At 34.1% G+C, this 16,446-nt stretch overlaps 1 protein-coding gene across 1 annotated transcript; it reads right to left on the reverse strand.

Moving 5' to 3' along the window:
- Positions 1 to 240: 240 nt before the first annotated feature.
- On the reverse strand, positions 241 to 13,944 carry LOC110637225 (argininosuccinate synthase, chloroplastic). Its single transcript, XM_058131528.1, is given in 12 exon segments — positions 241 to 1,078; positions 1,170 to 1,258; position 7,285; positions 8,656 to 8,840; positions 8,932 to 9,006; positions 9,333 to 9,533; positions 9,637 to 9,685; positions 12,016 to 12,157; positions 13,200 to 13,281; positions 13,373 to 13,434; positions 13,547 to 13,672; positions 13,773 to 13,944. Coding segments are annotated over 11 exon segments (1,506 nt in total). The 5' UTR covers positions 13,614 to 13,672; positions 13,773 to 13,944; the 3' UTR covers positions 241 to 525.
- Between the last annotated feature and the right edge of the window lie 2,502 nt (positions 13,945 to 16,446).

The following is a 16,446-nucleotide window of genomic DNA, read 5'->3' on the forward strand; positions in this document are numbered from 1 at the left end:
CATTTCTTTAATCATGACCAGATTGGAGAATTGCAACAAGTGCCTGCAACCTTCACTCGTCCATGGTTGCTAATGAATGAAAGTTTAAAGGCTGTGAGGAATGATTAGTACTAGACTACCATTTGAGTAAAGGCACATGAACACATTTAAAATATGAACTATTAATTCATAAAGGGTTCATTTTCTGTCTTCTCTAAATTTTCAATTCTTGTTCCTTCAAAATAACAATACCACTTGATGTTCAGCCATAAGAGTATTCCTCATTCTCGTATTATTTTTCTTAATATTTTCACCAATAGAAAAGATATCTATTTTAGAACTCTTTTTATCGAGCTCATAATTAACACCTTTGCATTTCAGTTTGGCATTTTCACAAACGTTTCCAAGGCTTAAAGTTCATTATAAACAACTACAGCAAAAACTACTCCCACAAAAAGATTGTACGACTACTTGCATGCGTCTATGAAACACCAGAAATGAGTCAAGCTATCAAGAAATAGAAGTGCAGCAAAAAAGACAGAATCATCAGATTCCCTTCTCAAGCATTGCCCTAACCTTCATTGGAAGGCCATAGAGTCGAATGAAGCCAGCTGCATCAGCCTGATCATACATTTTTCCACTCTCAAAGGATGAGATATCTTGCCTATACAGACTGTAGGGGCTTGTGCGACTGGTTACTGATACAGATCCCTTGTACAACTTAACTGTCACAGATCCAGTTGTTTTCTCTGTGATCTTCCCCATGAATGCGTCCATAGACTCGCGCAATGGGTCAAACCACCTGCCCGCATACACTAGTTCCGCATACTTGAGGGCAAGTGAATCTTTAACTTGCATTGTTTCTCGATCAAGAGTTAAGGACTCCAGCTCACGAGCAGCAGTGAAGAGAATGGTTCCTCCAGGAGTTTCATAGACTCCACGGCTTTTCATACCAACAAGTCGGTTTTCAACCATGTCAATACGGCCAATACCATGTCTCCCACCAATTTCATTGAGCTGAGAAAGAAGAGAAGCTGGGGAAAGCTTCTTCCCATTTACTGAAACTGGGAGTCCCGACTATATACCAATCTCTACATATCTAAAAGAATTAAGTACCTAGAAATTTTAGCATTAAGATTAAGACATAACAAACAAATTAGGTAACATGAAAATATAACATGGAAACTTACTCAGGTTGATTAGGTGCATCTTCTGGATCAACAGACATCATGTACATATCTTTCTTAGGCTCGTTAGCTGGGTCTTCCAAGATATCACCCTAGAGAGAAGCCAACAAAATTTTAGAGATGACATAAAACCACTAGCTCATCTCTAATGAACGATTTTAGCAAAGGCATGCATACCAAAAAGCTCAATCAAAGATATTAAAACTATGACTTTGGAAGAAGTTGGTCTTTATAGATGGGGTTTAAATTCACTAATATTTAGGGCAATAATGAAAAGTCAATTCAATTTGCACAGAACATTTGGGCTATTTGTCTTAGATGATTCCAAGGCTTGAACAAATTTCTGTCATTCTATGGTTGCTTATGGAAGTTTTGCTTCATTAACTTAGATAAGCAGAAGATTTTCACAAAAAGGTCCATAAAAGTTGAAACAAATCAGATTACTCCCAAAACAAATGACAATTAAAGATGATCTAGATTCAATCTATGATTTGTTGGGGAAGACCTTGTCAGGGTAGTCCTAACAAGAGAATAGAAGAATTTAGAAGAAGTTTAGGGAGAGACAAACAGAAATAGAGCAAGATAGAGATAGAGAATTAGAACTGTAGAGAATTGTATTTCTTGTTAATGATTCCAGAATGCCTTACAAGAATGACTATTGAGCTTATATAATAGCTTAGTAACTACCTTAGCTACCGCAAATAGTTATCCCCAACCTCCAAACAGATCTTGTAACCACCTAATCCCTTTCCCACCAATTACAACTCAACTAATTCCCTTAACAACCCAAGCTACTACTGCCTTATTCTATAAGGCTAAGCAGTTTTCGGTTTAAACCGAAAAACCAAACTGGTTGCATTTTATAAGAAATCGGTTTTTCGGTTTTTCAATTTCAGTTTGGCTCATAACCAAAACGACCAAATGCTCTTCCCTATTATTCTATACTTTCTCCTTTGGTATGTAACAATTCCTCCCCCATTAGAACTTTCTTGACCCCAAGAATTAACCAACATCAGGAAATTGAGCCTGAACAAAATAATAGTCCTCCTAAGTAGCATCTTCAGGAGGCAAATTCTTCAATTGGATCAGCCCTTAAATCTCTAGTAATGGTTCTAGTCTAGAGAACCTATTCTGGAGAATCTTCATGCATCACAGGAAGGTCCAAGTAGAGGAGTAATGTTATTGCCCAATTTCTTCTTCAACATGGAAACATGAAAAATAAGGTGGATTGAAGAAGATGAAGGCAATTAAAGCTTGTAGGCAACTGACCCATACTTAGTAATGATCTCATAAGGTACATAGTACTTGGGAGAAAGCTTTAAGGTCTATTTGATAGCTACTGATGCATGCCTGTAAGGTTGAAGCTTCAGAAAAACATAATACCCAACTGAAAATTCTCGTTATGACCTATGCTTATCAGCTTGCCGCTTCATTCTATTTTGGGCTAACACCAAATTTTCTCTCAACCCATCCAGTTGCCGTCTCTCTTGTAAATACTTCCCACCGCTCCAACAGTAGGTAACTCAACAGGCACTGCTATAAGAAATGGTGGAGAATAGCCATAAAGTGCTTCAAAAGGTGACATCTTGATAGCGCTGTGAGAGGAAGAATTGTACCACCAATCTACAAGAGGAAGCCAAGTACTCCATGTAGATGGTTTCAAATGAGCCATACACCTTAGGTAACCCTCCAAGCACTAGTTAAGTCTATCAGTTTGACCATCAGACTAGGGATGATAAGTAGTACTAAAAGCCAATGTAGTGCCCAAACATTAACAACTCCTTCCAAAACAAGCTAGTAAAAATTGTCCCTATCAGAGACAATAGATTGTGGTGCCCCATGCAGCTTAAAAACATCATCTAAGAATAATTTGGCCACAACAGAAGCAGTATAGGGATGGTCAATGGTATGAAATGCCCATACTTAGTGAATCTACAAACCACCACTAGTATGGTATCTTTACCCTTGGACTTGGGTAAATGATCAATAAAATCCATTGAAATGTGTTGCCAAGCCTGAGTTGGAATAGGCAGTGGCTGCAACATCCCAAGGGCAGTACCATGTTCACTTTTGCACCTAGTACAAGTATCACATTTCTTTATCCACTTCAATATGTCCTTAGGCATACCCAGCAAAAAGAAAGGCTTCTTCAACCTTAAGTCATATTAACTCTAGAATGACCTCCTAAGAGGCTATCATGGTATAAAGCAATTTATTAATATCATAATTTAGTGGAGCAGCCTACATATAGCCTGTCATGAAAGTAGAGAACTCCTTTCTTCAACTGAAATCCTGGATGAGCTGCAATATCCAAGGACAATTGTTGCACAAAGTTAGCTGCTTTAGAGTCCTTGTCATATGTGTGAATTAAAGTAGTCATCCAAGTAGGCAAAATTGCAGACTGAAGGGCATAGCAACTAGAGTCAGCCCTAACAGGTCTTCTAGAAAGGGCATCTGCAGCCTTGTTTTCAACACCTCTTCTATAAAGGATCTTATAATCTAGCCCCAAAAGCTTAGAATACTCCTTTGCTGCAAATTAGCATGAAGCCTTTGCTCAAGCAAATATTTTATACTTTCATGATCAATTTAAATGAAAAATTGCCCTTGCTCCAAGTAATGTTGCCACTTGGAGACTACAAAAGTAATTGCCAGCAATTCTCTTTCATAGATAGATAAAACCTTGCTTCTAGGACCAAAAGCTTAAGCCAAGGATGCCCTTTTTTGCCGCAATACAGCCCCCCTTCACCAACTACTAGCATTAGTCTCAATTACAAATGGAATAGTAAAATCTAGCAAAGCAAGGACTAGAGCTTTTGCCATAGCATTTCTCAAAGTATCAAAAGTCTTCTGAGCTTAATCAGACCACTGAAAAGACTTTTTTTTTTTTTAAATAGATCAGTCAACGGCTTACTAATTACCCCATAATTTCTTACTAATTTTCTATAATACCCTGTTAAACCAAGAAAACTTCTTAATTCCTTGATTGAAACAGGTGTGGGCCACTGTACCATAGCCTGAACCTTTTTTGGATCAGTGGAAACTTCTTCTGCTGTGATAATATGGCCTAAATACTCCACTTCAGTCTATCCAAAAGAACATTTTGATTGCTTTGCATACAGCTACCGTTCTTTCAAGACTTGAAACATCTCCTCCAAATGCTTCAAATGAGAATCCTAATCCTTACTATACACAAGAATATCATCAAAGAATACAAAAATAAATTTTCTGAGAAAATGTTGAAAAATGTGATTCATCAAAGCCTGAAAAATGGCAGGGAGCATTAGTGAGCCCAAAGGGTATCACATGGAATTCAAAGTGGCCATGGTAAGTTCTGAATGCAGTCTTAGGAATGTCCTGAGTATGCATTCTAATTTGGTGGTACCTTACTCTCAAATCAATTTTTAAAAAATTCCTAGCCCCATTAAGTTCATCCAAGAGGTCATCAATAATAGGAATAGGAAAATTATCCTTCATAGTCACCTCATTCAATCTTCTATAATCAATGCAAAATCTCCAAGTCCCATCCTTCTTCTTGACCAACAAAACTGAAAATGAATAAGGGCTAGTGCTAGATTGCATTATTGAAGAAGCTAGCATTTCATTTACCAACTTCTCAATTTCTGCTTTCTGGTAATAGTGGTACCTATATGGCCTGACATTGACTGGCTAAGTTTGAGGCAGCAAGGAATTACATGATTATGACTTCTAAAAGGAGGCAACTCATGAGCTTCCCGAAAAACTTCTTGATATTTCTGCAATAACAGTTGCAATGCTTCATTATCGGAAACAGAATTGGTACTTGCTACATTTATTGCTACTGATACTTGTTCAAGTAATGAAGATCCTGAAGATTTAGAGGAATCCACTGTACACAACAATGGAGACTTGAAATCCTTCCCCTTCCTTAGAAATAATTCCTCAACAGGTGCTAGCACTGCCAGTCTGTCCACAACCTGCAACACCACTTATTTCAAGATGCTTTGAAATCAAATAGCACTGGATTAAAACTTCTATCAAAGCTCCCTAACTCCAAGATCCTAAAGTCAAACTGGAATTTATAAGATTGCATCTTCCATCCAAAATGCTTGCATTGATGGCTGCAATTCAGTTTCCTACCATTAGCTACTGCTATGGCAATTGCAGGAATTTTCACCAAATCGAACTTCAATTCCTCAACCAACTTCTTGTCTGTTGGTGTGCCAGATCCACGCCATGGGCTAGGCCCCACTCCAGAGGTATTGTCCCCGCGACTGATGCTAACAGAAACCTAGGGAAAAGGCGCCTCTAGGGGAAAGAGAGGAGACTAGTGCTTATAAGCGACCTAGCCCCTCGACTCCTTACCGATGTGGGACGCTGGGCATCAACATAGCCCCCTAGTCGAGGGGCTCGGGAAGAGACACATAGCCACGTTTTCCCATAAATGGTGCCAATGTTGATGTGCCAGATCCGCCCCATGGGCTAGGCCCCGCTCCAAAGGTATTGTCCCCGCGACTGATGCTAACAGCGACCCAGGAGGGTTTTGTCCTAAAAAGGCACCTCTAGAGGAGAGAGGATAGATAAATGCTTATAAGCGATCTAGTCCCTCAACTCCTAAACGATGTGGGACACTGGGCATCAACACTGTCTATAAAGCTACTATTACTGCCATTATCAATTAGCATTATGATCTCCCTAGTTTTATAAACTCCCTTCACTTCCTTCCATAGCATGTACAGATAGCATAAGCTCCCCCTGCTCACCTCCATCTTTAATTTCTTCTACTATGTCATGCCAAATTTCTTCTCCAATACCTTCCTCTTGTTCAGTCACTTGCATTGCTGCAAGTGTTTTAGTTTTGCACTAGTGGCCAGCGAAATATTTTTCTCAACATCTATAACAAGGTTTAGGTTGGTATTTAGGGTTGGAAACATTGATTTAGAAGAGTTGGCATTGCTAGGTAAAGTGGAAGGTTAATTAGCTGAAGTGGAACTACCTATAGAATTGGATTTAGCAGGTTGATTAGTAGGTGTGGGGTTGGTGGATTTGGCGTTATGATCTGTTATGGAAGGTTTAGGAGGGTAAGGATATGTTTGAGAAATTTGGGGTTTGAATAAGAGGAATTAAAATTAAAAGTGGCAGTGCTTCTAGGGAAATTAGAACTGAAAGGTCTAGTAAAAGTCTTGGTTTTCTTGGTGTCCAACAATTGTTCCTGCAACGTTGCTATCTCTAATGCCTCCACCAAACTAGCACGTTTAAAATCTTAACCACCAGCCTAATTTCATCCTTTAGTCCCCCCATAAAACCATAAAGAAAATAGGACACCCTAACTTTGTCATCACCCTTTCCATATGAATCCTTAAATCCTCAAAATTCTCCAAATACTCTTCTAAAGAACCCTTTTGCCTTAATTTCATAAATTCTTCTACTATATCCTCCAAACCAACATCTCCAAATCTACCACAAAGCCCTTTTTCAAATTCCTCCCAAGTATGAGTTCCCCTATTCCAATTATGGAACCAACAATCTGCTTTATCTACCAGAAACAAACTTGCAATACTTATTTTCTGATTAATAGGAACTTTACACACCTCAAAGTATTTTACATATTTTCTTAGCCAAAGCCTAGGTTCTTTTCCATCAAAAGTCACCAACTCAATTTTTGGTAAAAAAAAAATTCATACCTTCACTAATACCAATGCTTCCAGAATTGCCTTGATATCTCCAGTATGGGTTGGGCAAATCCATTGGAATTGGCAGCAGTCCCCTACTTGCAGTTTTATTGTTATTGCCTTTCCCCTCCTCGTCTACAGAAGCAACTTCTTTCCCTTTTTCTTTTGCAAATGCCCTCATGAAAGCCTGTAAATCCTCCTCAATGCATCATTATCTGCAGAGGCTCTATCCAACTTCCCTTCCAATATATTGAATTTCCCTTCCACTTTTTCATTTAGCATATTAATTTTCCCATCTACATTCTCCTACGGCATCTTTAATCTTTCTTCCAATTCTGCGACCCTAACCATCTCAGCACTAAAAACCGCAGACCTAACAGATATGGTCATTATTAACAACCAGAATGCAGTGAACCCCCACTCGATTCGCTCACGGAAGAGTTTTGATAGCAATTGTTAGGGAAGTTAACCCTAATAAAAGAATTTAGAAGAAGAGGAAGATTAGGGAGAGAGAAACAGAAATAAAGGAAGATAGAGATAGAGAATTAGAAGAGAAGAGAGAATTATATTTCTTGTTAATGATTCCACAATGCCTTACAAGAATGACTATTGAGCTTATATAATAGCTCAGTAACTACCTCAGCTACTGCAGGCAGTTATCCCTAACCTCTTAACAGATCTTGTGATCACCTAATCCCTTTCCTACCAATTACAACAACTCAACTAATTCCCTTAAAAACCCAAACTACTACCGCCTTATTTTATACTTTCTCCTCTGATATGTAACAGACCTTCAAAAGATTAGAACAATGTAGAAACCATATAGCAAAAAAAAGAGGGGGGCCAACTTTTAATATTAAGTTAAATAAAAATATGAGAGGAAGTTCAGCAGCTTGTATTTGAAAGCACTTTAACTGCCAAATGTACAGCTTGATAAGAGAATGCTAACTCCCTTCAAAGTTGTTAACATATACAAAAGTTCATTTTGTTAACTAAAATATGAATTGGAGAACATGCATCACTATTATTTATGGTTCAAAATTTTTATTTGGTTTTCTGTAAATATGATCATCATGCTCACAATCTAGGACTGCAAGAGTTCTAAGAATGGCTATCCAACAAATACATGCACCTAATAAGTTTTTCCTGGCCATTTTGGAGTAACTGTATTGACACAGGAAATGTGTACAGGTATAAAATAAGCATGGAACAGAGAGATTGGAATTTGGACTCAGGACTCAACATTAATAGGAGATGGAGATATTCTTTCAAATGTGAGACTAGATTGGCTTTAGAAAGAACAAAACATTTAGTTTCATAGGAAACTAATGCAAGGAAACACACCTTGTATGTCTGTGTAGAAAGAGAATTATCCCTTTGCAGCACCAAACTATCAGAGGGAGAGAATTGAAGTTTATTGTTTCTTTTACCAATTCTACCAATCACTTTTTAACCTATAGACATATGACCTTTGTTACACCAAATAAGCATTTATGTTTGACTTGATATTACCCCACATAAATTTTGAAGTGATGGCAGCTCTTTTAAGTATTTAATCTTTTTCTCTCATCAGATGTTAAGAGCAGAACTGTGAACCTATATCGATATTAGACCCAGGATAACTGCCAAGTACTTCAATTTCAGGTGATGCCTCTTTGGAAATGTACCCATTTGGACACCGACGCCTATCTACACAAAATAGCATACATGAAATTTCTAAGGTAAAATTTTCTTACAAACACCTTTGCCCTCAAATTTAAAATCAATAAGTTGTTTGACTTCACCAATCTCTATATAGGATGAATTTACAACTTCAATTTTATGAAGTTGTTATACTAAACTCATGGCTCAAGTGCCATAAGTTTCTGTCTCTGCTATATATGGATTTCTTCGTTACAGGTACAGGCACATTATGTTTCTGGGCATATTCAATGGCATCTTCCCTCCCCTTGATATCCCATTCTCGCCAAGGAGCCACAATGTTTAGTTCAGGATTTAGCGCAAAGAAGGTGAGTTCAAAGCGAACCTGCGTAGACAAATATGCCAGACAAGATTGCATCAGGACATAAAAAAAAAAGCCAATAAACTATTATTTAGGACTCAATTGCAATGCGTGCCTGATCATTTCCTTTTCCTGTGCATCCATGAGCAACAGCATCAGCTCCAACTTCTTTGGCAACATCCACCATGGCCTGTCATGCCATTGAAAATATAATCAAAAGTAGCTAAAATCAACTTATAAGTGCCATTATGCAACCATATAAGCACAATTTAAAGTTTAAAAAAAATTAAAAAAAAAGGGTAGAGACAGTGAGACACCTCTGTCAAAGTGAAGATCTATTTCTTTTTATTTCATGAATAAAAGGAGGCATCACATTTTCTGGGGTTAGGAAAAGAATAGAAAAGGGCAAATACACATCTATTAGAACTACAAATTATTTTTCATTATTATTGCTTGATATTTATGTTAATGCTCAATAGGATTTTAAAATTAGAAACACAAATATTAGTTGCCAACCTTGGCAATTACAGGGCGTGCCATTGCGGTCCCCAGCAAGTATTTCCTTTCATACATTGCACCAGCTCGCAAGCAAGGGAAAATGTAATCTCTCACAAATTCTTCCTTTAAGTCCTTCACCACCAGCTGACAAGCCCCACTTGCCAAGGCCTTTTCTTCCAAGCCTTCCAATTCCTTTAATCCCTGCAAATTTTGAACTTCCTATCAAGCACAGATGTAAAGAAGGTATCATAACAAACAACCCACAAGAAGTTTCAACAGGGAATAAATAAGAGTCAAGTATGGATTTTGCTCCATGGCATACCTGACCAACATCAGCAGTGAAGCAAACAACCTCACAACCATAATTTTCTCTGAAACAACAGCAAAAAGTAATGAAAATATCTCAAAAGAAAATACATACATGTAGATAATAACACAGACTAATGTCAGGATAAGCAGAAGAGTCTAAGTGAGCAGTCAAGTTAGTGGAGTGGGTGGTACAAAAGAAGGAATACCTGTACTGAAGAAATCAGTTGATTTCTCAACAATATTTAGATTCTTTCTTGAATTCTCTTCTCATTTTCTTGTTTTAGATAGAGGTCTAAACAAACCAAACCGAGCTAAGTTTTGAATAGTTTAGGCTCGGCTCATCTATTTTTGTTCAGGCTCGATCTTTAATAGTACAGCTCGAGCTCGGATCGTTATACAAATACTAAATTCAAGCTCGATCCGAGGTCAGCTAATTGCAAGCTCGATTCGAGCTTGGCTCATTGCAAGCTCGTTTATAATATAAACGAGCCAAAAACTTGAGGTTGGCTCGTTTATTATATAAACAAGCCAAGAGCCTGAGCTCATTAATTTTTTCTATCAAAATTAAAAGTTAATTTAAATTTAAAAATATTTTAAATTTAAATTAAAAAATACTTTAAAATAAAATTAAAATTAATATATCATTTTAAATTTAATATTATTATGAAAATAAATTAAAAACAATTAAACTAACAAAAAACTAGCCATTAATTGAAGAATAGGGAGGGGGGCTTTCCTTTTATAGGGAAGCCACGCCACTCCCCTTTCATTTGTTCCTGATGTGGGACAAGTCCCACTCCCCCAAGTTGTTGTTTTGAGCGAATTGGTATATTTACAGCATGCAGTTTGTTGGTAATTGGTAATATTGTTCAAGCTGCAATAATTAGATAAGACTGTTTTTTTTAATTGTCTATTTTGTAGATTGGATTTGTAAGGTGTAGATTATGGAGGTATGTGATGAAGAAAGACAATAGAATACCTACTTTTAGTTATACTTTATATTATAACCATATGATACATATAAATGTGTCAATTTTTATGGTTAATTTTATATATATATATATATATTAATTTGTACAATTTAATGCAATAATTTTAGTTTTTAAAAAATAAACTTTACTTCTTTTGCTTTAGTAATTATATTATTTTTAAATTTTAGTATTTTCATGATACAAATATATCATAACTTCATGATATCATACTTTATCATATATATCATAAACAATTTCATTTATGCAACAATCTTACATGTTATTTCATATATCTAAAATAAAGAGGGAGAAAGAGAGATGGTTTTAACTATAATTTCATCTCATAACCAGAAAAAAGCTAGAGCACTTATAGTGAAGGGCAGAATTGGTTGAAGATCACAAGGCATTTTGACTATGATAATTGATAAGAGCACTCTATTTCTATATTTATTTATTCCTTATTATTTTTTACATTATTAGTTAGTAGAATGTAAGTTATGGTATGAAGAAAAAGAATGCTGATAGGCAGTAGCACACCCGTAGTAGGTAAAGTGAAAATGCCAAACACTGGATGACCAAGAAATTTCCTAGCAAGAATTCTCATGAATACTTGATCAAGTCAAAAAAACCTTAAAGCAGTTCATCTAACTCAAATTAGATTAGAAGAATAGATGCAAGCAATGTATTGACTATTGTGTATGAGATCATATCACACAATACATTATGCATTCCCTTTTTATCTATTCTAAACTCTTAATTGCTATCAATAACTGTGTGCAAGCTTGAACAAATTCACTCACTATATCATAGAAGGGGAGCACCTAACATGTCAACATCAAGATTCCATTCACATGTTTTACCTAATCTAGACAATACATGATTTCAAGATTCATGAACTACAAGTCCTAGTTCTTTTGATAAAAGTGTTAAGATTTATGGACCCAAAAAGTGTGAATATCAAACTGGCATGCTACATGCTGACCTAGGCTTGAAACTAGGTTTGGTTTGATTTGCCAACACTAATATGCCCTTTAATTTTCTTGTGCACTACCGATGTGGGACTTATTCCTACAAGTGATATTCCAACACTGCCCCTCAAGTGGCAGCCAGGACATTCGATTGACACTTGAAACCTGAAATTGAATTGTAGCAGCGACACCGAGAAATTGAACTAAAATAGAAATTGGGCCCTAACCTGCTCTAATACCATGTCAAGATTTATAGACCCAAAGAGTATGAATATCAAACTGGACTGAGCTTGAAATTGAGCTCTCCATCACCAAAATGGCCTAAGCCTTTTTGGTTTAGTTGCCAACACTTATATGCCCTTTAATTTTCTTATACACTACTGATGTGCGACTTATTCCACAAGTGATATTCCAACAAAAAGCTAATGATTAAACTTAACACAAGGAACATACCTTAACCATGGGACAATAACTGAGGTGTCTAAGCCACCACTATAGGCCAAAACAACCTTGGTTAATTGGCCTCGTAGCCCTTTACTTGTTGAAGCTTCATATGTTTCTACTTCTCTATCACTGGATAAAACTGCTTGAATGGCTATAAATAAAGGGGTCAATATTAATCACTGGATAAAACTGCTTGAATGGCTATAAATAAAGGGGTCAATATTAATCAATGTGTCAGTATGTGGAAGTTATGAACTAAACCATCCAACACAAGCATTGTACAATCTTGGTTGATTTAAAATACACAAAACCAGAATCTCAAGCAATTAATACTACAAACATATTGAACCCACCCAACGCTCGGGTTCAGAAAAAAGACTTACTATTGATCAATTAAAGGCGAAAAGGAAAAGTAATTAGAGATAGTATGAACAGAAGACCATGCTTCAATGGGTAAAATGCTAGAAAGATAATAAGTTCACAAGTTCATTGTTTTTTCTAAATGGAAAAAAGATAATATCTCATTGAAACAAGTCATAGCCACATAAAAAGCTACAGTATGCCAAAACAAATCAGCAAAGGATAAAAAAAATTATCAACATTTTGTGAGAATAAAAGGAGAAGAATGGCATTGAAAACTAAAGCAACCACTCTCTAAAATAAGATCATCTAAAGCCTCATACTCATATACATACAAAAAAGACCTATAAGACAAGACAGCCGTTAAAATGTCCTAGGCTCGAGTTGTTGAAAGACAAATCGTTTTTTCCTACCCTCAATTTCTTATAAGGTGAGAATTAATTTAGTATTGTTATGCGAAATCATGCTTCTTCACATATTTTTCTTTAGGTAAACATATCCTTTTCCCTGTGTCAATTCTCACAGGCTTCGGCAATTTTCATGACTTCAAACCTTTTTGCATGTTTGTCATACTCTAACTGAATGTAATGCAATAAAATGGATTTATAATTCATTTTTTTATTATTTTATTGTTCAATTACATTCCATTACGTTCAACTACATCATACCAATCACGTCCGTCATGTATTTGCAACTCCCAAAAATTTTTATGGCAGTCCAAGATAGTAATGAATACCATCAACCTCACGTCTCCCAACCGAGCAAACAAGCAAGGAAAAAAAAAAGATAAAAAGAAGAGGGAGTCATGATTGAGTACCAAAAAAAAAAATCACCTTTATTGCAACGGGTTCGAAGAACATTGCGTCTACTACCCAAAAGAGCACAACCACGAAGATCACTCCATTTTGCCCCTAACTGCAAACAAAAAATTAGAAAAAAATAAATAATAATAATAATAATAAATAATAAAGTAACCCAAAGTCCATAGGTCATCAAAATGAGTTACCACTTGAAATGAAGTTATTGATTTCCGAGTTGAGGATGGTTTGTAATTGTGTAGAGACCCATCTGGAAACAGAGATGATTCAATACTTACAAAAACTTTACAAGGGAAATTTTAAAAAAAAAAATGCAAAAGTTATGAAAGTCGAAAATGCAACAGCAGCAGCAATAGCAGCACCTCTCTTGTGGCCATGAAATTCGAGATTGAGTGAGGAATGTGGTAATATAACCTTCAATTGGGCCATCACTTCACTGTCGATGCACTGAATTTTGGATTCTTACCACCTCTTATTTGCAGAAGCAACTGAAAAATCGAAACCAAGTTTAGCCAAAGAGAAGTAATATTACTACTGCTTACTAGAAAAAAGAGCAGTAGGCTATGAAAAGTAAAGCAGGTGAATGACATTGACAAAAGTGCCCTCTTTTGCTTGTGTCTCCTATATGCGAAAATGCAGGTTTTCGGAGGGCAATTTGTGGAGAAGACCACCAAGCCCGAGGCTGGGTTAGGTTAATCTTTGTATTGAGAAGAAAACAAGAACATGGAAGGAACAGTGAGACAGAAGAAGAGAGCCAATGTTATAAAAATGAGATATTTATAGCTCCAGATGAAAGGCTAAGATGGTCTTTATATAATAAACCAGAGAGATTACGAGGGTGATTAGCTTGACAAAATTACTTAATAATAGCTTTTAAATACTTTAAATATCTGGTTAAAAATTATTTTAAAATAATTCAATTTATTAAAATTTAAAAAATATATGTAATTTAGTATTATAATTATTAAAATAAGATAATATTTATATTTTTTAAAAATAATTAAAATAACATAATTTTTTATTTAATAAAAAATAATTTTTAAAAAAATAAATTAATTATAAGTAATGTATCTTTATTTATAACTTTTAATTTATTTTAAATAATTTTTTAATATATAAGTTAAATCAGACTCCTATTTATAATTTTTTAAATTTGATCGATTTATAAAATAAATTAAATATTCTCTAAAAATAAATTGTACGTGAATTATTGAAAAGACTTTTTGCTAATATACTTTGACTCTTAAGTCTTGATTTAGAGATTTATTTAAAGACACTAATTGATAGAATATATGCAAATTTTAAACTATCTGAATTCAAACCCATAAAATATATTAACTACTTAAACATATATCAAATTCAATTAAAAAATATATTTTATTTATTAAACTTATTCTAAATTCAATTATTATTACTCGCACATCACTCGAACCCGAACAAATTCAATTACTTGTTATGCTTTTTACCAAAAAATTAAAAAAAAATATATATATATATATAACTAATGGGTTAATACCTGCCGAAACCCAAATTTTAAGAGAATTTTAAATAAAATGCTAAAAAAAATTAATCGCATCATATCATGCTTAATTAAGTACATAATTTAAACAAAGTAGTACAAATGTCTTTTATTTTTTCTATTTAAATATTGGTGTTCTTAATTTTTCCAGTTATGGGTTGTAATTATAAGATGGATTTCATATTTTCTATAAGTGACAAAAACACAGTAAACATCTCCAAGCATGAATAAGGTTTTATCAGTACAGTAAAAAAAAAAAAAAAACAAAATTAAGGGTGCGTTTGGTATGGTTGTGTTTTTTTTTTTTTCTTAAAAAAAACATAAATCCTGTTCGATTGGATTAGTTGTGTTTTTTTCTCTTCTACTTATCTGATAGCGTTTTTAAAAACCTGAAAGGAAAAAAAAATAACTATCAATTTTGGTTTTTCATATTTTTCAACTTCTCTAAAAATTTTACACCTTTTTTATCTTTTTTTCGTCAGGTTTCTCATTATTCTCTCCCTCTGATTATCTTCTTATGAAATCCACTGCAATCATGTGAGAGCCAATACTAAATTCCATGGATGCGTCTGACAAACTCCATCTGGCCATTTGAAGAGATAAAACCCAAGATTATCTTCTTGTTTATTATACATATCTAATTCAATTTTTTTTCCTCTTTTAATAAATCAAAGGAAAAAAAATTAATTTTTTTTTATTAATTTTAACATCAAAGACAGATTTGCTCTCACATTTATGTGATCTATAAACGAGCGTGAAAGCATTCATAGATGATGATAAAAGGAATTTATTATGTTATATGTAGTTTTTGAATACTGAATTTGATGGGTATAGTGAGAATTGATGAGAGTTTTTTTTTTCTGTAATATCATAAATAATAATATTAATATTAACTTTTTGCTAATAAAGAGTGAATTTAAAAGATAATAAACAATGATAAAAAAATGATTTTCAAAATTTTAAAACTGAAAATAAAAAACAGCTTCTTGTTTTTATAAAATAAAAAATAGAAAAACCAAAATGTTACTGAATAGGCCTAAGAAATTAATTTGGGTTTATGTTCATTTTATTTTTGCTCTAGCTTTAGAACTACAAGTAAATCATCCTACATGGAAGGTAAAATAGAAACCATTGTTGTAAAGGTTTTACGGTTGCAAAACAATTCTAATTAAAGTGGAAAGTAAGAAATTGTCACTTTAATTTTAAGAAAAAATTAAGAAAAAAAACCTTTTATTTTAAAATATTTAGAAACAAAATTAGTACTTCTAATCTAAAGATCCAGGTTTCGGAGTCCTTATAGTATGGAGAAGGTATTAAGCACCCTATAATCATCTCTAAATAAAGTAGACTGTTTAAAAATATCATCGAAATAAATTAATATTAACAATCTTAAATGCAGTTTAAATTATGATGTTAGTTTCTTGTATTTGATTTGAAACAAAGAAAATACATAAACGTAAGAATATATAAATGTTTCACTATCTGGATAGTCAAATACAAAAATAAATGAAGCGACGCTAGAAGTGAATTTTGGCTCCATTTTAGTTTAATTTTATTATTTTTAAAACAATTTGAATTCTTTACTAAAAAAAACAATTTTAAAGAAAATAAATACTAACTTAGAATTTTTTTTTTTTTTTGGATAAAAGGTAGTATTAGAACAAATAAAAACATGTATTCTAAAATAAGGCTTTTAAATTGGACAATAGGCAAGTTTTAAATGAAAGATAATTCCAATTAAAA

Source organism: Hevea brasiliensis, chromosome 12 (genome assembly GCF_030052815.1).
Source record: "Hevea brasiliensis isolate MT/VB/25A 57/8 chromosome 12, ASM3005281v1, whole genome shotgun sequence".
In the NCBI taxonomy this organism is placed as follows: Eukaryota; Viridiplantae; Streptophyta; class Magnoliopsida; order Malpighiales; family Euphorbiaceae; genus Hevea; species Hevea brasiliensis.